At 34.0% G+C, this 21,715-nt stretch overlaps 1 protein-coding gene across 2 annotated transcripts; it reads right to left on the bottom strand.

The window, feature by feature from the left end:
• Nucleotides 1–2,573: 2,573 nt before the first annotated feature.
• Nucleotides 2,574–20,702, bottom strand: LOC127811644 (protein SEMI-ROLLED LEAF 2). Of its 2 annotated transcripts, XM_052351676.1 has the most exons (20): nt 20,585–20,702; nt 20,006–20,425; nt 19,396–19,470; nt 18,649–18,764; nt 15,689–15,803; nt 14,514–14,642; nt 11,876–11,923; nt 11,583–11,728; nt 11,278–11,474; nt 10,879–11,171; nt 10,141–10,290; nt 9,705–10,052; nt 9,462–9,611; nt 6,946–7,021; nt 6,137–6,264; nt 5,796–5,987; nt 5,318–5,458; nt 5,111–5,239; nt 3,370–3,576; nt 2,574–3,057 (listed from the first exon to the last, which is right to left on the bottom strand). In XM_052351676.1, the coding sequence occupies exons 2-20, from the start codon at nt 20,138–20,140 to the stop codon at nt 2,887–2,889; spliced, it is 2,946 nt and encodes a 981-aa protein (XP_052207636.1). In that variant the 5' UTR covers nt 20,141–20,425; nt 20,585–20,702; the 3' UTR covers nt 2,574–2,886. The 2 variants fall into 2 exon arrangements, with proteins under 2 accessions (XP_052207636.1, XP_052207637.1); XM_052351677.1 differs by lacking the exons at nt 20,006–20,425; nt 20,585–20,702 and having other exon boundaries at nt 18,662–18,764; nt 19,396–19,411.
• Nucleotides 20,703–21,715: the final 1,013 nt, after the last annotated feature.

Here is a 21,715-nt window from a genome sequence, read left to right as displayed (position 1 = left end):
ATAATAAATTAAAAAAATCAAACATAAATACATCTTCAAATCGAAAATGTATTTTTCATATTTTTCTAATATTATGAAACTACACCTAAATATTTCTAAAATTATAAAAATAGTCTAGAAATGTCTTTTTTGATGTTTCTCGAAGTTTCAGTACAAAAAATATTTTAAAAATACTAAAACAACATCTAAACATTTTTAAAATTATAAAAATAGTCAAAAAATATTTCTCAACATTTCTTGAAATATTTTCATGTAAGGAAATTCTATTCGCAGTCAAGTTTTTGCTCCTTGCAGCCATAAATAAAAAAAATATATAATTACTCTTACCAAGCACTTTTATTACTCTTCATAATCACTTATATTCTAAAATTACCCTCTCACATACTTCATACCTCGCGCAGCCACAACCCACACATCACCTTCTCTACTTGTTGTCACCTTTTTTGCTATGTCGCATGTTGTTTGTTTGTTGTCGGAGTTACCTCATCTTATCGAAATTTTTAAGTAATGAATTTGGATTTTTCATTTTGCAACAGGTTTAAGTTCGGAGATTTCAATGCAACTGTGGGAAAATTCATAATTTCTCGAACCTTATATCTTTAATTTTTTTATACAAATATTTGACAAACCCAATTTTTAATTAAATAATGCTGATTAACATGTTTTTTTTAAACTTAATTTGTTTATCTAAGTATTGCACTTGAATAATTTAATTTTTTTTTTAAAATAAATACATATTTTTTTTACTTAATTTTTTTAATCTAATTATGTATTTCTCGAACCCAATCCCAAAACCATGGGTTCGGGAAATCCATAGTTCCCCGAACTCATGGGTTCGGGGAACACATTTTATTTTTTTATATTTTATATAATTATATTAATATATTTTTTTAATATAACATATTTTATATTAACACTATATTAACATATTTTATGCATTATATTAACATATTTGTTATACTTAATTATTTTATTTAAGTATTGGACTTGAATAATTTAGATTGCGTTCTCTTTACTTTTTAATTTTTAATTTTGAATTTTGAATTTATTTTCAGTTTTCTGTTTTGATAGTCTATTTTTAGAAAATTAAAAACACGTTCTCTTTGTCATTTTGAAAACTATTTCTCAAAACATAAAATTAAAAAACGCGTTCTCTTTAAAATTTTGAAAATAAATTTTTAATGATATTTTATTCAATAAATTTGATTATTCAGTAAATTAAAAATATTTAATGTTAATATATTATTAAAAAATATATACATTTTAAAGTTAATGAATTTTGTAATATTTTTTCCTATTATAATAATAAAATACAAATAAATAAATGTGTTGAGTTTTGAGTTTGTTTTTTATGAAAACACTAAAAACAACTATTTGTTGTTTTAAGTTTTCTTTATAATTTTTTTTTTTTTGTTTTCAAAAATGCATTTTTAATAACAGTAAAGAGAACGCGTTTTCATTATTTTAGAAAATTAAAAACTAAAAATGACTTGAAAACAACAAAGAGAACACAACCTTAATTTCTAAAAAAATAAATACATATTTTTTTTTACTTAATTTTTTTTTATCTAAGTACAGATTTTCCGAACCCGCGGGTTCAAGAAATTCATAGTTCCTCGAACTCACGAGTTTGGAGAACACATATTTTATTTTTTTATATTTTATGTAATTATATTAACATATTTTTTTATACTTAATTTTTTTATCAAAGTATTGGACTTGAATAATTTAATTTCTAAAAAAAATAAATATATATTTTTTCATAAATTTTATTTAATATATAGGGTTCAGGAAAGCTAGAATTTCCCCGAATCATAGGATTTGGGGAAGCCCAACTTCCTCGAACCCTAGGGTTCGGGAATCTTGAAGTTTCTCGAATCCAACTTTCTGACCTTTTACAACACATACTAATATATACATATAGATATTATTATAATTCTCAAAACTCGTTTACTTATCCATCAAATGATTTGTGATATTTTTGTGAACAATTGTTATCTTCCACGTCAAACTCTATCCACATCGTCGTCAACATTTGACTATAGTAATTTATAACTTACTCTGACTGGCTAAGAGAAAATAATTGAGCAATGGTGAACGTGAAACAATAGAAATGAGTGACCTCTCTGTTATGATAAAGAGAAAATAATTTTGCAACGACGAGTATAAAATAATAAAAAATAAATTACAAAATTTGATCGATGAGAAAAAAATACTATGGTAAGTGATTACATAATGTGGGTAGTTGAGCATTGAATAAAATGAAGGATAAAATTGAATTTTTGTTCAAGACTATTTTAGATATATTAGAAAATAGCTGCGAAGAACCAAAAAAAAATAAATAAATAACTGCAGATAGAATTTCCCTTTCATGTATCATAAGCGACAAGAAGCTACCACCACATCATAAAAGTGTGCATAAAAAAGACATTTCTATCCTATGCATGAAACTCCGGGATACTTTTATATACAACTTTATCCTAAATTTGCAAAAAGACTGTTTGTACTACCACTAAAACAAATAACCTGCTAATGAATAAGGACCCACCATACTATACATTTGCTAGCGTGGCTCACTCTCACCATAATAAATATATATATAACATTTGAAAGAAGTTGGCTACAAACCAGAGAGAGAGAGAGAGGCAATATGAGAAACTGTGTCTTCCACTCTCAATTTACACACTTTATATGAGAGGAATATTGTACACAAATTATAAGCCAAAAATTCCGAGAGAATGAGCGGCTGAGACCTGGTAGAACTTTTACTTTTCCGACATAAAGAATGAACAAATTGCAGACGAAGACGACATGAAGAACAAAAGGGGTATAAGGGAATACATTGGATATGTAATTAGGCACATCAATTAGATCTTCTTTTCATGATCAGCAACCAGCTGCTTTGAGGAATTTGTCGTAGGGGCTTGAAGGTGGTAGTCTGAAAGATTGCTGCTGCAACTGCTGTCCATGCTCCAGCGAACAGATAAGAAGCTTGTCCAGTCCTTGGCCTTGCTCTGACTCCATCAGTTTCAGATCCCCCTCCGGAAGCTCAATTGTCTGAAACAGAAGCCACGAGGTTACAACGTCGTCATCTCAAGTCTTTATTTCACTACGTTATCTATAGCCTTGTCTTTTGTAAAGCCTTCATAACTTGTATCATACAAAGAGAAATCATGAGGTTATAATATTACAATAATCCTCTCATGGCCAACCACTACTAAATGTCATAATGAAGGTAGATGGAATTTTAAGGCCTATACCAAAGCACATCAGAAACAGTTTATAGTTCAAGTTTGATAATTTCTTTTGGATAAAGGGGGAGCTAAAAATAACATAGAAAAATATAAAAAAGAAAGAAAGGATTCTCACCCCATTTGGCAGACAATTGCTTTCGTCTTCGCGTGCATTGGGAAAAGTTAGAGCTTTCGCTTCCTGTTGCAACTTAAAACTTTGAAGAACTGACATCTTCTGCAGTTTACCCATTACAAGGGCCTCACACTGATCCTTCACTTGGTCATAAGGAATCGGCGTCGATGAAACTGGTAAGCTGGCAACTTGACGGGCTGTTTCTAGAACCTGTTGGTAAATATAAACGATGCTAAATTGAGGGTTATCAAAACTAATAAAAAATTTCAATCAGGAGCATGAAAGATGAAACCCATTTAATAATAAAAATTTTCAATCTAAAGAATGAAAGCTCAAAACTATATAAAATGAATCACATCAACTAGAGGTCATGAAGTTTGAGTTTCCAATCAGAAGCTATGAAACAGACAAGAGTGAGTTGTATGGTAGCATGAATTGCATAATCAAATCATATAAAAAAATGTCTCAGGTCTCTGTTGAGTTATCAGAGTTGCTAGATAGATAAATGTACAGGTTACTGTTTAAGTTACTTTTATTATCACAGGTAAATGAATGCAGAAGAATCATTTTGGTATACGTAGTCAGCCAACATGTTCTTGGCATTGACAATTAAATTCATAGGGAAAGAATAATTAAGTGAATGTAATATAATTGTATGTATGGTTCACAACTTCTTATGGTAATTACCAAAAGAGTTAAAAGCGGAAAAACTTGAAAAATGAAATAGACTTGTTAATAATGATCCTTCCAAGGCCCTACATTTTAGTAATATTAATATTTTAAAATATATGCTGGCCCAGATGGCCAGCCCATTTTCATTATAAGGCACATCAAACAGGGCGGGGCCTCACACAGTAGAGATGGGCCATGCTGGGCCTGTTAGGGTTTAGGGTTATGCGATGGCCCATATATAAAATGAAAATAGGGGACGAGCTCCTTCATTTTGCCCTAGACGACCTCTCTCTCTCTCTACACATCTCTTGCTTTCTCTCCCTATGACTCTCTCATTCCCTCTGGTTTTCTTTTCTTGCAAAGATTCGACAATTCTTCCTCTTTGTCTTCACCACCCTTTTTGTGTATTTGAAAGACCCTCATACTTGAAGTTCATTTCCCTTGCTTCATCAACATACAACATTGTACAAAACACATAAACCCGTTGAATTTTATATAATGTTACACATTTCTACAGCATGAGATGTAAAACTGCATCATGTATGGCTTTTCCTTCCCATAAAATCCACTATAGCAGGCTTGTTGATCCCTTTGTGGTCCCTACACCTGCCTTGGGATTTGCCATGGTCATGGGCCCCACACATCAGGTTGAAACAATCCTCGAAGGAACCTTCTATGTGTCCATCACAACCATATAACCCTACCGACTATTCTACCAATATTCAGACCAAGAATCTCATAACGTATTCAAGCAAGTGAAGTAAAAGCAATGGCTAAAGATGTGATTTTTTTTTTCCTTCATTATTTCTGGTATTGATTAATATGGCTTTTTAATTTGAACTTCTGGTGGTTGAAAAAAAAAGCTTAAATTATTTCCTTAACCAAGAATAAATCAGATCAAGAATACACCATTGCAATTAGTGAAAACTGTATTAACTAGCAAAAAAGGGACAAAAGAAAGATGACGGGAGGCTTTCATTTCAATAAAATATGCATCTTACTTGAGTTCACAAGACACTGCACGAAGAGCAAATAATTAAAGATAAAGAAACAGAAAATGAATTACACTTACAGAGTCCAGAAGCTGGTTAACACTTTTAATGTCAAGGGAATTGATAGAAAGAGATGTCATGCGACCCGATTGACTTCCATTTGGTTCCAAGAAGGCTTCTTCATCTATCACAGCATCTAAAGGCATGACCTGAATGAAACCAAAGCATCTGTCACACAGTGAATACTAGATACTGCAAGCTGGGAACAGGACCTGGACAAATATTACCTCATCAAATGCCTCAGACTCCATCTGGACAAGTGGAGAACATGGACGAGGTGTCTCCATGAACAATGGAGCACCCAACAAATATTCATCATCAGGTGAAAATTCCTGTAAAAGTTGCATCCTTACACCTGATAATTCATCCTGGAGAACAAATTATTAGACAAGTTCAGGTATAGTGTTAGAGGAATCCTTTAAAGATTCAATTTCTTCAATTTTGTAGTCTGAGTGATACATAAACTGATTAATGAGCTGACCTTGAGTTTGTCAAGCTCATTTCTACAACAAGAAGAGCCCCAGCTAGACCTGGGTTGCTGGATTTCCAGGCTTGTGAATACTTGCATTTGCATGTTACATGATACGGTGGTATATTATTTTACACGTAAATGGACAAGGCTTTTATCTATGGCACATGTGGAATCACAGTTTGAACAACTGAAAAGATATAAAACAATGATGGAAAAAATGGTTGGTATATTACCTCCGAAAGTTTCCTAAACTTGGACATAAATTGTGATATCACAGCTTCTCTCAACTCTTTATCACCTAACTCTACAGTTGAAAGGCAGTTCGATGCAACAATTTCATCTTTCTGTGATCCATAGCCTTCCTCTTCATGACTGCAAACAGCAAGCAGCCTGATATCTTCAACCAACTTAAGATAAGGATCAACCTGTAAAAGGGAATCCCCATCTATGTTTTAAAAACAGAATTATCAAAAGACACTAAGAGCAATGGAAAAAAAATATTATTTAACTAAAAATGAAGAAAAAATCTTAGAGAAAAATGATCCTATATCAGAAAATAAGGAGTTGAAATAACTGTTCCATCGGTCAAAGATGATTTAACAAGAGGAATTAGATCTGGAAGATTGCCCGCCCTAGCTGAAAATATAAGCATGCATGATGCCATTGTAAAGAGAGACCTTCTGCGAGATGGTTGCAAACCTCCTTCAATATGCATACAAGAAATAAAAATTATTCATCAGAGTAAATAAAAAATTCTGATGCAAGCAGAATTAAAAGCAATTTGAAAGAGAAAATACTTATACTTTTATAATTCTAATGAACCAGATGGAAGGAATCCAATCAGAAACATGTTTAAAACAGGGAACCTTTTCAATCATGCCAGCTATCTTAATGGAAAGTCAGCTCACTCTTTGTTTGTGTGTTCATAAATTTTTTAAATCTTGTGATAATTACTCCTGAAATTATATGCTTATCCCAAGGATGGACTATCCTCGCTATTAACTTAATGATTGCCAAACTTTTTCATTTTAATTCATTCAAAAGCCCAGCAACATCCAATTAGTCCCCTTTTCTCTGCCTGCCTATATATATTAGACGAAGACATAAAACAACAACAATCAAAAGCCTTTATCCCAGTAGATACATGCATACATATTTATGTATATATGTGCGTATATGTATATATATTAGTATGTGGAATATCTCGTGAATGTTAGCATTGTAAGTAGAGTGCTCCATTGTGCCCTGGACTGCCCTGTGTATGCAGTAAACATTGCAGTTTCATTCTTGAACTTGTGTATGAAAGTCCCAGTGTTTTATAATTATATTCATTTCAAATATTTCAACCTAGAAAAATAAGGAGAAAAAGGAAGAAAAAGTCACCTTCTTGATCCAGAGAGATACTTCTAAGAGAGAATGCCAACTGGAAACACCGAACTAGAGCCATGTGACTAGAGTTCTGTTTGTTAAGACAAACAAGAATCATCATCAAGAAAGAAACAGTACATATAGGAAGGAAAACACAGAAGTACAAAATAGTAATCTTGGATCACAAAAAAATTAGCAACAAAAACATACCAAGCCTTTATTCCGCTATGTGGGGTTGGCTACATGAATTCTAGCTTTTCACTCATTTCTATCTTGGCCTTATAATCAGTAAAGCCCATATACTTATTATCAGACCTAAGTGTCTTGCACTAAATTTTTTTGGGTCTTCCTCTACCTCTTTTGCTAACTAGTTGTTCCATTCTATCCACTCTCATCACAAGTCTCTATTGGTCTTTTTCTCACATAACTAAACTAAACCATCTTATTTGTGTCTCCTGCATTTTATCTTTAATAGGAGTCACTCCAAACTTATTATGAATAATCTCATTTCTATTCTTATCCTTTCTTGTATGTCTGCGCATCCATCTTAGCATTCTCATCTCAGTTATGCTCATAATTTGCATGTGTTAATGCATTAGGATCACAAACAAATTATGCTTAATTGAATAATGACAATACTCTTACCCTTACACATGACATAGAATATATGACCATGCAAAGCATGTAACCGATGGATGAAGATGGTTGGAGGTCTAGAACTCGTGTCACCTAGTGGGATTAAGGCTTGCAATTGTCGTTGCAAATAATGACAATATAATTAATGTATGCTTTCAATAGAATAATTTGCTAAAATTAGATGTGAAACATATCAATCAAAATAATATTGCTTCTAATTGGAGAAGAGGGCTACAACAGAGATGACAACTCCAGAAAAAATCAGAGAAACAGCAAAGTTTTGGAGGCATTGTGGCAGCCATTAAAATTGCCCTCTTAACACATGTCAGTAGGTTAGCCTGCTTAGTTATCCAAAAGGAAAGATGCTTCCTATCATACAAGAGAAAGAGATGATATATCACCTAGTAGAGATAGAGATAGAGATGCACTATCACCTGACAAGTTTCAAAGCGTTGGATCAGATAACTTGGTTTTCACAGGAAACGAAGCTCATCTAGAAATCTAATGTAAGTGTTAGAAGAACCATGTTTTCAATAATGAACAAGTTCAACCTTATCGAAAAAGGCAAGTCGCTGGAGCAGGCTCTCACGACGCTGTTAAGCTTATTGAAATTGTGAACATGTGAGGAAAGCTAGTAACTCTAGTGAAGTGAACTAAAGTTTTCCATTCTCATTACTTTCTTTCCAGGTTCACTGACTGACTACTGTTTGAACTGTAGTTTACAGACAATCACTGATTGATCCCAGCTGAACCGCCAAAAAATGGATTAACTGTTCAGGTGGCTACTCTCACAGGGCCAAACATAGCCTAAATTATTAATGAAATAGATGAGTTTTATTTCCTTTTTCTTGTTTGAACTAATACTCTTATGTAATCCAGTCGTGCCTCCTTGCAGGGGATTCCCAGGATGGGAAGCGCCAATGGACTCAGAAGTACCCAAGCTTATCCTGTAATCATTATGGGTTCTACATGAATCCAAATAGCAGGAATTTCAGAGTACTCCAACTCAGGCATGGAATGTATGCTGCTCAGGTACCAGTCTCTTTACCACTGAATTCTTAACCAGGTGAAAAAAAAATAAGAAACAGAAAATTTTATATGGATCACTTAGGAGCCATTTGGAGATCTTGTTTTCAGTTTTCAATTATTTTTTTCACTATTTGACAAGGAAAACATACATGGTATTTGGTTAATTGTTTTTGTTTTCAAAAATTATGGAAACAAGAAAAAGGTGTTTTCACAATTTTCATTTTGTTTTCATTTTATTCGCCCTCTCTCATCCTTCACTCCACCGCCACCACTAACCAGCAACTCCCCAACTCTGGGAGCGGAATCAGATGACCAGTGTATGTAAAGTCAGTAATGGGCCTCAGTCTCAGCACTTCACTTGCAACAATCCATGAGTGTTTAGTCTTTTTTATGTGCTCCCAGTTCAGCAACACTCCATGAGTATTAGTTTTCTCTCTCCTCCAGCTCATCTCTCTGCAAATTCAGTATGCATTACCTCCGGTAAGACACCACGCGACTCTGGTCTTCTCCTTTTCCGACAGATCCTCCAGATCAGATCATCATTTGCAGTGAGATTTTTCTGGACATATTCAGGCACGTTTCTGGTCTCTTTTACTGAGACCAGAGGCTACGGGAGTCACCGGTGTGTCAGCAACTTGCTGATAACCTCCCACAACTCCTCCAGCCACCTTTGGTCGCCAGTGGCAGATGGATAGGGAGACAATATACAAAAATTAACAAAGTTATCAAAGGTGTCATGTTTTCACTTTTTAAAGGGAAAAATGAAAACTGAAAGCTCCATCAAATGGCCCCTTAGTAATATAAGGGGCTGTTGAATCCAAATGGTAGGAACCAATCAATAGTTGTAAACAGAACCATAAGGATACCTTGTATCGAGCAAACACCAAAGCAAGATTATATGTATGGGCCATCGCCTCAAAATTTTCAGGGGTATTTTCTCTTGATGTTGCCTGCATCCATATTGCTGAAAGCAGAAGACTCAATTGATGGCTACTCAATCGGAGAGAAGTCGGTTCCTGAAGAAGTTTAAATTGATAAAACACTCATGGTCACTAGAGAAATAATAATCATCCAAGGTAGCAACTTTAAGAAGACTAGTTGTGGCATACTGATTTTCCATTGGCCATGGCATGCTTGAAACTAGATGATTGACCACCAGAAAGACACTCATTTGATTGAGTAACAACATTATCCAAAAGTCGACTAGCTTTCCCTGTCACTACTATGTCCATAGAACTAGGTTCGTCATTACTTTCATCCTGAACTGAGAAACCACTACTGTTTATCCCCTCTGAAGCAACTGGTGGAAGTGGAGACCATCCATTACGGATTAACCAAGGACATATAGCAGATGGCATAAGCACAATGGAGAAAACATGGTGTGCCCCTACTCTTGTTTTGTGGTCTGGGTGGGCCATTGCAAAAAGCAACTGATGAAATAGAGCATCCGGAAAAGCCTGAAGTAAGAAATGACACCCCAGGGTTAAATAATTTATAACTGAAATGTAGTAACAAATATTGCTAACCAAGGAAACTGAATCTTGCCTTTTTGTGATATGATAAATTAGGAATACAAGAAATAACTTCTGCGGTACGATAAGCAGAGAAAATCGTAGATCTAGCTGTAGTAGCATTAGTTGGTATATTCTCTAGTCCCATGGCCATCATATCAACAATGGGCCCCACATCACCAACCTGTTAACAATGTCTTCATTGAGTTAAAACTACCAATTACAGTAGTAAAATTATCAACATAGTGAGGATAAGCTACCGTGCCAGTTAAGTTCACTTTCAAAAATAGACATCAAATGCTGCCATGAAGCTAGCATAGGGGTAAAGGAGAGCAATTTAGATGTAGCAGAATGATGGACAAAAACAACGATGATATACTTAGAGCATAAAGAAGCAATAAAATAAGAACCATAAAATGACATAACTCATGCAGACAGCAAAGAAGAGAATATTAGCATAACAATCTCCCCCTTACCCAATTTGAGAAGTTACTAATTTAGAAATAAGTTAATAAAGCAAACATGGTTTCTATAATTTGACCACCTGCAAAGTTTTTGCTAGTTAACTTGAAAATACTTTAAAAAGAAATTGTCAATCTACTCAGGATGTTCAATCAATAAGTAAAGTTGGAGCGTAATGTTCCTCCATGTTTGCCCATAATAATCTCAGCATCTAACAGTCCAGGATCTTGTAAAGCTTATTTCAAATTTTAGTTCTTCAAGTCATAACTCAAGATGAAGCTTGCAAAAAATTCTAAAGCCATTAGCAAACCTTTTCCGAGAGTTGCAATATGCATTTCTCTAATGCAGACCGAAGATCAGTATTCAACTTGTCCATGCTCTCATGAGGGCTTGTTACTTCGGCTGAACATTGCATGCATTTGCGTAAATGTTTCATCAGGTCACTTATTGCACCGACAATCACAACTGAGAACCCCTGCTTTGCATTCAGTGCAAGTTGTGTGATCACATTGACAATATTTAATTGCTTGAGGGGCTGTTTGGCGATATTCCTATTATCCAAGTACTTGACCAAGACCGATAACAAAAGATGGGAATTTAAGCCTGGTGTTGACAGAAATAAAGAAATCAGTAAAAGGGTAGTAATTAGCTCCACATAATGAGCCTTTCACATGAATGTTTAAGAAGGGTATTTGGTTCCAAGTGTAACCTGAGTCCTCCAATAGCAACTGCATATAGGTTAAAACAGAGCATGCAAGTCCTTTCTCTGAAGACCAATGATCTTCAGCATCAAAACTATGGAAAAGTGGGTCAAGTACACGCCGCACAGTTGTAGCTTCCTTTGCCAATCTGGCCATATTGTACAAGCAAATCCTAGACCAGTAAGAGGGATTTTTAGATACATCCCTGTTCAAGTGACAAAATAATTGAAAGATGTTAATAACACAAAAGACCTGAAACACCAAAAAGAATAAAGAAAAAGAAAAATTATTTCTTAAAAAAATGGAGCCTCACATTGTCAAGTCCAGCTCAAGTCTGGAAACAGAGGATACACTCTTGCTAATGTCTGGAAATGATGAGCCATGATGCCCTGCTTCTAATTTGCCATTTTCTAGGTTTGCGGGGAGATCCATGTAATTGTCCAAAGTCACGGATATAATCTGTTCAAGAATGAAACCATGAATCCTTTCACCAGAAGCCAACAAATAAAAGTGTTTGAATAACTTGTTTAGAGTCTTAAAACAAATCTGTTGCAGGACATGTTTGGTTTATAACAAAGAAAACTAGCAGGGAAAAGAATAACTAACATTGTCAAAGTCCATCGAGATATGGGAATGCTCCCCCATGAACCACACCTGAGCATATATAACCATGATAACAAGATAAGTCACATAAGACTACAACACAGCAGGAGCAAGAGAAGAAGGCGACTGTAAAATAGCAATCCTGTCATAGTATAAGTATTAAGAGGCATGAAAACCAAACAAAAGTAGCAAATGGAACTCTGAACATTTAAGAAACTGGCAACAAACTACAGGAAAAAAATACAGTCAGTCATAATAAGATATTGCAAAGGAAGTTCTGTTTTGTTACCACTGACATGGCTAAAATGTTTCTCTTATGCCCCCACCAAAACATGCTGAACATACCAAAACATTACAAAACTATCTGAAACAATTACGTCTTTGTACAATACAAGGAATATCAAAATAGGTGTCAGCTTTATTTATCTTTCTCATTTATGAACATAGCTGATAACTAACTAAAAAGGTTTCACATACTATAAGAAAGTTTGAGCAAAGCTGAATGGAAGAGTGAATAAAGTAGAAGAAATATTGCCCGTCCCTTATTATATTTATAGTTTATTATATGAAAATGTTAAAATAAGAATTTTTGCAATCCTACTATTACTACGATCTAGCTTTTTTATAAACCTTGCAACTAACCAGGCAAAACATTTGACTCCAAATCTTTAGCAATCATTGTTCTCAATTGGAGTAATGAGTAGCTTTCTTAATTATAACAAAACAACAACTAACCAGTTATCATATAAAAGAAAATTAAGCATGTTTTACTATGGATATCCCAGACATACCTCCACAACTAGCCAAATAAAATTATTTTCTCCAAGCTTTTGGTATTCATTATCCTTAAATGGTATTCATTCTGAGTATTATTATATAAAAGAAAATTAAGCATGTTTTACTATGGATATCCCAGACGAGGGAACAATGTACCACATTTCACAATGCATATTGTAAAAATAGTTTTCTTTCGAATTTGTATTAGGCTGCAAGGCTAAGCATATATCCAAACAGGGTTAGCTCTGTGGATTACACAACCAAGTGTAGTGTGTGTAGTAACAGGGGCTTCTAGACCCCCCTTCCTGGCCACTAGATCAATCTAGTTTTTGGGTTCTATGGACCCTCTAACTTCAGTTGCAGCAGTGCCATTTCATGGAGGAGGGGGTAGGCTTGGTGAAGCTTTTTTAAAATCAAGTAATGCTAATTATTGTCCTCATTACTTGGCAAAATTAAATCAGACTTTACTGAAACTAATCATTGCAGTTCAAAGGTCTTCCAAACTTGATGTTACTAGAATCACCTGCATGTCAGAGGCTAGAAGAACATGCCATCATACAAAGGCAGCAATATTTACAAGGCAATCAGCAAATTATAAGTTTTTGAATGTCATGATCAACCACTGGTTCAAGCTAATTCCATTTTACAGAATGGTTATGTCCGTTTATGATTTCCACAGCTTCTAAAATTCAAGATGTATTTTCTTTCTCCCTATCATCATCATCATCATCATCAGACAAACCTTAATCCTCCTACATTAGGTCACAACATGGATTCTAATTCTTCAATTATCTCCATTGAGTACACTTTTTGAAAAGATTAAGTGGTTTTTGCATTGTATGTCAGATTACAACACAACCCCCTTTGCCTAGATTTGAGACTCTCACAACCCAATTCCGCATTGATAACCTACCGGGAGACATCTTCGCCCTTGTGGGTACATTACTTGGTCCCATGAACCCATAAGTCACCTCTAGGTAGAACTTTAGAAGTGGTATTAGAGTCACCTCTAGGTAGAAGTGGTATTAGAGCCAACCCACCACTATCAAAAAAGTGCATGCTAGGAAAGTGTTCTAGGACTGACTTCTGTTAGATTGAGATGTGGGATTTCTGGCCTAGCAAGGGCACTATATATTTAAAGGAGGGAGTTTGTCATAATCCAATTCCACATTAGTAGTCTACTGGGGGAGGTCTTGAGTATATTACTTGGTCTAATGAACCCAACTATGATATGAAGTAATACCTTCAGCATCATAAATGTTGAGGGGATTATTTTCCTTTTCCCTAGAATAAATAAAAATACAAGCAAGCCTAAAGTCCACATGTGCCTTGAGAGACTTGGTGTAAGAAAACTTAACGTAGTATATGGTTTTACAAACCTGACTTGAGAAAATGACAATTGAAGGAGTAGCTAAATGAGGAATGATGAGTACAAAAAAAATAGTATGAATATGCTTAAACTCAAACGGATGCCAGAACATTTGCCACCGGAGCAGACATAAATCATGGACCAGTTGACACCACCTTAACAACTGCTTTAAATAGTTTTGACAATAATTAGGAAGAGCTGAAGTTCTGTACAAAAAAAAATTAGAAAAGAAACCAAGGAAAAAAAATACTAGTAATTTGGAAAAACAATTTTCTAATTTAGAACAATGCAATCAAATAAGACGTAATCTGGATTGGTTACTCAATTATGATCACCACTAAGTTATAACTGGCACTACAGGAGGCTGACAACTGCTAAAATGAACTGTAACAAAGATAGCCCAGTGACAAATTAAAATTGCAGAGCATTTAGACCATCAAACACTAGTTGCCATAGTCCCAGAATAAGCATCACAAACAGGAAACAGGACTGTACCATGGAAGCCAAAGCTTGTAAGCCTGCTGACCTTAAGCGTAAAGCTCTGTCATCATCTCCAACTTCTTGAGCCAGTTGACAAAGTTTAGGAATCAGGCCTTCTAAATTGAACATGTATGTACCATCTGTCTGCTTATTTGAAAAATAAAAAGTTTACTTTCATTAACAAAACAATCAGATATATTCTTAACTCAGCATATGATGGAATTTCTAGACAAGTGGCAACATACACATGCGGCCTCTTTGAGTTTGAGGACAGAGCATTAAGAAAGTCCCCTATAAAGCATATTTAGATCAAAAACTAATTCAGGGTCCATAAAAATTCATGTTCTAATTAATTTCATATCTTCCCCCTGAGTGTAAATTTTAATAACTAAGGCATGTTTCACAAAACTTCCAGTTTTCTGTTTTATGTTCTCAGATTTGATTTTCATTTTTTTTGTGCTCAGTTTCCATTTTTCCTTTAACAAAATTAAAAAAAAAAATGAGCATGTCATTTGATAACACTATTTCTTTGTCAAAAATTTTAGAAACAAAACTGATATAATGTTTGATAAAACTTGATGATTAGATATATGCAATAATTCAATTGATATTGACAACAAAAAACTTAATTTAGAAAAAAAATTAACATTTTTGTCCTTTCCAATGTTGGCACCTTGGCAGCTATCTCATCTGGGAGTTGATGCCACTTCCTGAAAGATGGGAAAAGAAAAGGAGGCGGCGGTGTAGAGAAGAAACAAAGAAGAAGCAGGAAGCAGAGAAAAAGAAGGCATTCGTTTCTCCAAGTGGTGTCTGTGGAATTGAGGAATCAGAGGGGGGTGCTTTAGACTCATGATTAAGGAACGGACAAAAAGAAAATGAGGAAGGGAAGAAGAAAAGGTGGGGAGGTAAGACAGAAATGGAATGGTCGGATAAGAGAAAATGAAAACAACCTTTTGGGTGTGTTTCATTTTTTCTGAAACTTCCAAAATATCTGACTTTTTGGGGGAAAAAAAATAGACAGCCAAACACCATTTTATGGTTTTCACCAAACAGTGCGTAATACATTCATCTAAATGGTTCATTTCCCACCAGAGATGGCCATTTGTCAGATGTATGTTACATGTGTATAAGATGGTTTCATAAATCTCCCAATATAGAAAGTTTTGTCCAACCAATGGTGCGACTTTTACCTGACTGTTTATAAAATCAACAATAGTGGTGCACGCCAAAATCTGCATCTCATTTTGTCTTGTTTGTTCCAGAAGAGTACGGAGAATCCCTAATAAGCTACTAGCGAAGAGTGGCCTGCAGAAATTCATGGAATCTAATGAATAACCTCATGAACACAAAACTGCAGAATAAGTTAATAATTGGAACTAAATAGGTCACTACCCAAGACAGTGCAGAAGTACAAGGTCCATTATACATTTGTTCACAGGACTAATGCTACACACTGAGCAACAGTACATCAGCACCTTTGTTTCAACTTAAATCATTTCCGTGTTCCTCACCCCACCCTGCATGCGAGGAAGTAAAACAGCTCCAGTGTGTGCACGTGTACCCATACACCACCTCTATATCAGTGAGCAAAGGTTGTCATAACAGATGAATCGTCTACAATAGAACAAAAACACAGTTTCATCTGATCTCTTTTTCCTTAACCTAACTTGTTTTCCTGTTTTCTCCTTATTCATCATTCCACCTTCAATAATATTTGTACTATTCCTTGCTGTATTTACCTAATGGATGCTTCTGAAAAAAGAATAGAAAGAGAAAAGGAATGATCTAAAAAAAGTTTAGACCTCTTGCAGCCTTCATAAACTGCAGGGATCTTAATTTTGTTCAGGCCTTTCATGTAATTATTTATTAAGTGCCTGTTTACCATTTCTATAAAATTTTTGTTGTCATGAGAATCACTTTTGTGAAAAACCCGTTGTAAAATCACTTTTTAAGTAAAAGCAGTGTAGTGTTTGCCTAGATCATCTAAGAAACACTTCCAGTATTGTTATATATATGTTTGGCCAATGATGAAGAAAATAGCGGTTTTAACAATCAAATTACTGGGAAGGTCATTGATAAAGTGTTTATGTAGTTAATATTGTTTGGATATACAACTATTTTTAATTTTTATGATTAAATATTATTTTTAATTATAAAAATGAGCTAAATTATAGGATCACATTTAAGTAACAACAAAATTTCACAAAAGTCAATACCTATTTTTTTATTTGTTATCATTAAGTAAACAACATAGAGAAAACATTCAAACTACAATGAAAATGGATGATCTTTCAAGGAAAGTGTATCAAGCTCTAAGATTATCACAAAATCATGAATAATAGGACAAATTTTCATTAAGAATTTTAAGGATATGTACATCTAAAAAATCGTTTGACGATTATAATCTCTCTTTCTTTTGTGGAACAAATTTAAAATTTAAAAAAAAAATACAAAAAACTACAATAAGGATCCATGAGAGGAGCACAATATGTGATTATATGTTGAGTGGTCTAAGTGGATATGGATCTTGTGTTGATTGGTTTGTGAAGAGATGGAACAAGAATTAGATATGAGTGATAAGAATAATGTTTAAACTTTTAAATGTTGATTATGGATATTTTAACCCCCAAAAAAAACTTTTTTTCTGCTTTTGCTTTTGCTTCATCATAGCAGTAGCAGAAGCTCCAAATTTCTGCTTCTGCTTCACACAGGAAAATATCTTTTGCTCCAACAAAAGTGATTTTTAATTTTAGCCTAACACCACAAAAAGCTCATAAAAGTGATTTTTTTTCCCCCAAAAAAGAAATCTCTCTTCTAAGCTTCCACCAACTGCCAAACAAGCTATAAAAGTAGGGTTTCTTCCAATTAAAATTGTAGATTATGATACTAGTCTACAAATCCCATTAAAGGAAAAGATTTTGAACCATCAATTCATAAAAATTAATGATGCATCATGACAAAAAATAGTTGCAATACTTTAGTTATTATCATGACAAGAGAAGTAGGATTTAACCTCAGGCAATATACGTGCAATTCAGGCAATAGATAATTGGAATATGGTCATAGAGGCAGTCAGAACTGAACCACTAGTCTAGCTCCAAAATCATGGAAGCAAGGCATACTGCACTAGTATGATCATATAATTCATGTTGAGACCCGTAAAAAAGACACTTTTGCATGGGTACATACTGTTATTTGAAAAATACCAGACATGAATGCAAAAAAAAAACATGTAAAATATGAACCAGACACGTTACTTGTTGTGCCCGTGGCCTGTAGATTAAGGAAGATAATTTAAGTCTTATGGTTTCTCTCATTAGCCACCCTGCACTGCTTTCCTTCTCTCTTTTTGTACTCTTTCCATTTTTGTTCTTTCTTTTCTTTGCTTATTTTTTATTTTATTTTTGCCAAAACTTTAGTGGTGTCTAATGGTGATGCCTTAGACATAATTATGAAGACTTGAAAGTTAGAAGTCTAAAGTACTTACTCTTCTTTGGAGTTATTCATCAACTTAATTTCAATTGATTTTTACAATTGATGTTATTTATCCTGTGACATTCTTTGATTGGTTGCTTTCTTTATTTGCCATGGATGAGTTAGTGGCTGGTGAATTTAAATGCTTTTCCCATTTCTGTTTCATGAAATGTGAATGATCCAATAGTATTATTTGTATATTAAATGATGTTAAAATTTACGGAATGAAAGTATCTTCCATGTTTACCTTATTTTATTTTTTAACAGTTTTGGTGGTCTTTGGATATTAATTTCATAAACAAGGTGAAAAAATATACTGAAGTTCTGTGTGTGTCCATACTGATTACATCCATGCGGAACACCTATTGTAGAAAGCTCCCACATTACAGCCTTTCCGCCCGACAGAGGTGTTTAAGGCTACAAACTAGTACCTCTCAGTATGGACGACTACAGAAAAATTTCACCCAAAAAAGATAAGTTTACCAGTTAGAAATGTGTAATAATTCAATTGAGTAATTTACCCAAAAAAAAAAAATACAAAGAGGGACTAGTACAAGGGACTTTGAGTGAAACCATAGAACAGAAACTTATTATTGAGGAAAATGACCCCCAAAGCTTAAGATGGCTTGAGAACTGAATTTCTGCTTAATTCAGAAAATAAAACATATCAACTTACATCTGCTCCTTACATGAAGATAGCAATTTCCTATATAAGCAAACAACAACTTTTGCTGAACCAAAGTGTTCATTCCGCAAATCCTTGTAAAAGCGTTGTTCAAGGTAACTGGTGATCTGTAAAAAGAAAATAAAAAAAGAATACTTGAAACAGGAACTTGCTGGTACTTAAATTCAACTGGAATAAACTTGTTATCACGACTTAAAAAAAAAAAAAAAAAACTTGTTATCACGAACTGTGCCCAAATATAGCATAGAATTCACACAAAGGGTAGGGCATTTCTGGATAATTGAATTATAATTTCTTATAGTACTATAAATACCGTTCACACTGTTAGTAATAAATACTGTTTGTACAGTTAGAAAAATAAAACTTGAAACATAAATTTGCCGGTACTTAATTTCAACTGGAACAAACATGCTATAATGAACTGTGACTCAAATATAGCATAGAATTAACAAAAAGGGAAAGGTGTTTCTGGATAATTTACTTATACTTCCTTAGTGTACTATAAATACTGTTCATAAAGTTAGTAACAAATTCTAATCTACAAGTGCAGTGAAATTAAAATTTCTTGAACAATCTTCAAATTTCTTCCTTTTCACGCAAGTTACATTAAAGAACAAAAAATCAAGTTGCTTTAGGTGCTTGATTCAAAAATTCATGGCAAACCAGAGAACTGAAAAGCAGGAGAGACTGAAAATGCGAGGAAACAGCTTTTCAACTAGCACGAGGATAAAAACCAACCTTTGGTATACGCAATGGATTTTTTGAGGCATACTCACACAGCTTTCCGTTTTTTCTATCATTTGGTTCAGCATCCTGCAGAGAGTGCTTGGTTAATAGTAAGCAAAGGTTTTAAGTGGCTTTTTGAAGACAAATGCAAGTTGAAAATATGGTGAATCTCCACAATACATGGAAAAGTTATAAATAAGTTCAGGTTTCATAAAATATTCACCCTGTACCTGTCCAAATAAAATCCTTAGTACAAAACTATAAACACAAGATGAACATAGACCAAGAGACTTCATTTGTGCACACGAATGCTACTAAAGCAAAAATAACGAAAGATGACAAAATTGATAAACCATAAGCTTGTACCTCGTCATCTAATTTCCTATCATATCAACCCTTTGTGACAACTCGAAAACTGGATTTCTGGACTATAGAACCAACTGATCAGTACTCACTCAAAGTGCTCTTTTCTTTCCCCTTTGTGAGTACTTTAACATCCTCAATGTACGAGAATTACGAAGTCATCCCAAATCCCAAATAAAAAAGGCAAGCAACTAGAAGAAATAAAAAACATAACACATTACGATCGAGTAAACTGACAGAAGGCAAGCCAGATATTCACCTGAGACCGGGGGAATATATCAGCAAGGAGCTTTTTGTAGCGTTTCACGGGCTGTCTCGACCTTGCGCGCATGGACGGACAGAAGAAGCATAGGCTGCTGCATACGGGCAAAACCCGCCTCGACATAACCCCCATTTTCACAGTGAAAAACTCAAATCAAACCCCTCCCCTGAAACACGAATTCACGCCTCGGATCAAACAGAATTCATCAACCAAATGGTTAACAGTGCCCAATAGCTCCCAACTGTTCCGTTTTCTCGGTGTTTCAAGAATTTCGTACTAGAGAATTGCCCAGTAAACAGCTCAATTCTGCGCAATTCGGACAAAATTGACGAAAACAACGGCACGCCGACCAATCCAAAGAATCAAAAGACGCCAGTTCCGAATAATCCTGCTGCAAGGATCGTGATCTGGACGGACCTAGACAAAATTGTGAACAAAAGGTTGTACAATGTGAATCAATCTTCAAAATGGAGAAAAGAACTACATAGTTGCCGATAAACAATTAATAATTATTGGTCCTACTGGCCGTATCTTCAACATAATACAGTTAAAATTTCGAACCAGCGGCAATTATACCTAGAGATTGCGTCGCCGTTTGGGGGAGAAATTCCCGAACCGGCGGTCTCTCTCTCTCTCTCTCTCTCTCTCTCTCTCCCTCCCCTTCGGGCATTAATGTAGCAAAGATGAATTGTCAGTCCTAATATTTCCCACATACACAATTATATTTCCGAATTTTTTTAAAAATAAGAAGCGATTGTCCAAAAAATGACTTCCTAATATTAAAAAATTGACTCAAATAAATGATTATATTTTTATATTTGATATTAAATTATTTATTGTATTTTAAATAAATGGTCGAATTTTAATTGTGTGTGATTTTTAAATTTATATTTGATATTAAATCTAACTATTTTTTATTGTGTAGATTTTTTTATTATAAATAAAGTTAACATTTATTACAGTTTATTATTTAGGTTTTTTTTTTTTTTTTTTTTAGAGCAGTCTCTCTAAATGAGATATGATCTCAGATAATCATGTTATGTTCTTTCAATGAGTCATTTATCACATACTATAATATATCTTGTCGAGTCATCTTTTCAAAGAAGTACACAGAAAAATTTTCAATCGAAAAACTCCAATGTGACTTGTTTAACTATAAGTTCTTATTCATCTAGAAGACCATTCATTCGAGAGTATTTCTCACCAAACCCTCTTACGAGCTTAATTCCAAGCCAACCACTACATTTTGCAGTTAAGAAAATGCTATGTTCCTTCTATCATAACTAATTTTTAGGTCGGATCTATTTTACAATTTCTAAAACTCATAATCTGACTAGTCGATAGTTTTATGTCAATTGAGATGTTTGTCACAAATTGAAGTCAGGAGACCTAACCTCTCAAATAGATACAATCAGTTATACAGTTTCACACGAAAACATAATCGAATCCATAATCTTATCTCAAGTACTTTAATAGTAGATCTAACCCGCTATCAAATTTTTAAGAAATGATAAATTACATAGCTAGTATTTGAATTTTATATTTTATATTCTGTAATAAATTGGTCATCATATTTTAATTTTGATCATCACACTATCTAATTTTTTTTTTTTTGACAAATTTTGTTAAAAAAAAGCATGATATATAATAATATAAACAAAAAAACCACTAAATGTCAAAATTAACATAAATTTCACAAATGAGTTA

This window comes from Diospyros lotus, chromosome 10 (assembly GCF_014633365.1).
Source record: "Diospyros lotus cultivar Yz01 chromosome 10, ASM1463336v1, whole genome shotgun sequence".
In the NCBI taxonomy this organism is placed as follows: domain Eukaryota; kingdom Viridiplantae; phylum Streptophyta; class Magnoliopsida; order Ericales; family Ebenaceae; genus Diospyros; species Diospyros lotus.
This window is presented reverse-complemented; position numbering and strand designations above follow the sequence as displayed.

Bases quoted from the DNA above. Each gene is read 5' to 3' on its own strand.
- LOC127811644 (XM_052351676.1), bottom strand. From the start codon at position 20,140: ATGGGGGTTATGTCGAGGCGGGTTTTGCCCGTATGCAGCAGCCTATGC. The intron at 11,475-11,582 runs GTGAGGCTCCAT...TCACTTGAACAG, and splicing joins CTTGAGCTGGACTTGACAAT to GGATGTATCTAAAAATCCCT. The intron at 3,577-5,110 runs GTAAGTGTAATT...ATTTACCAACAG, and splicing joins TTAACCAGCTTCTGGACTCT to GTTCTAGAAACAGCCCGTCA.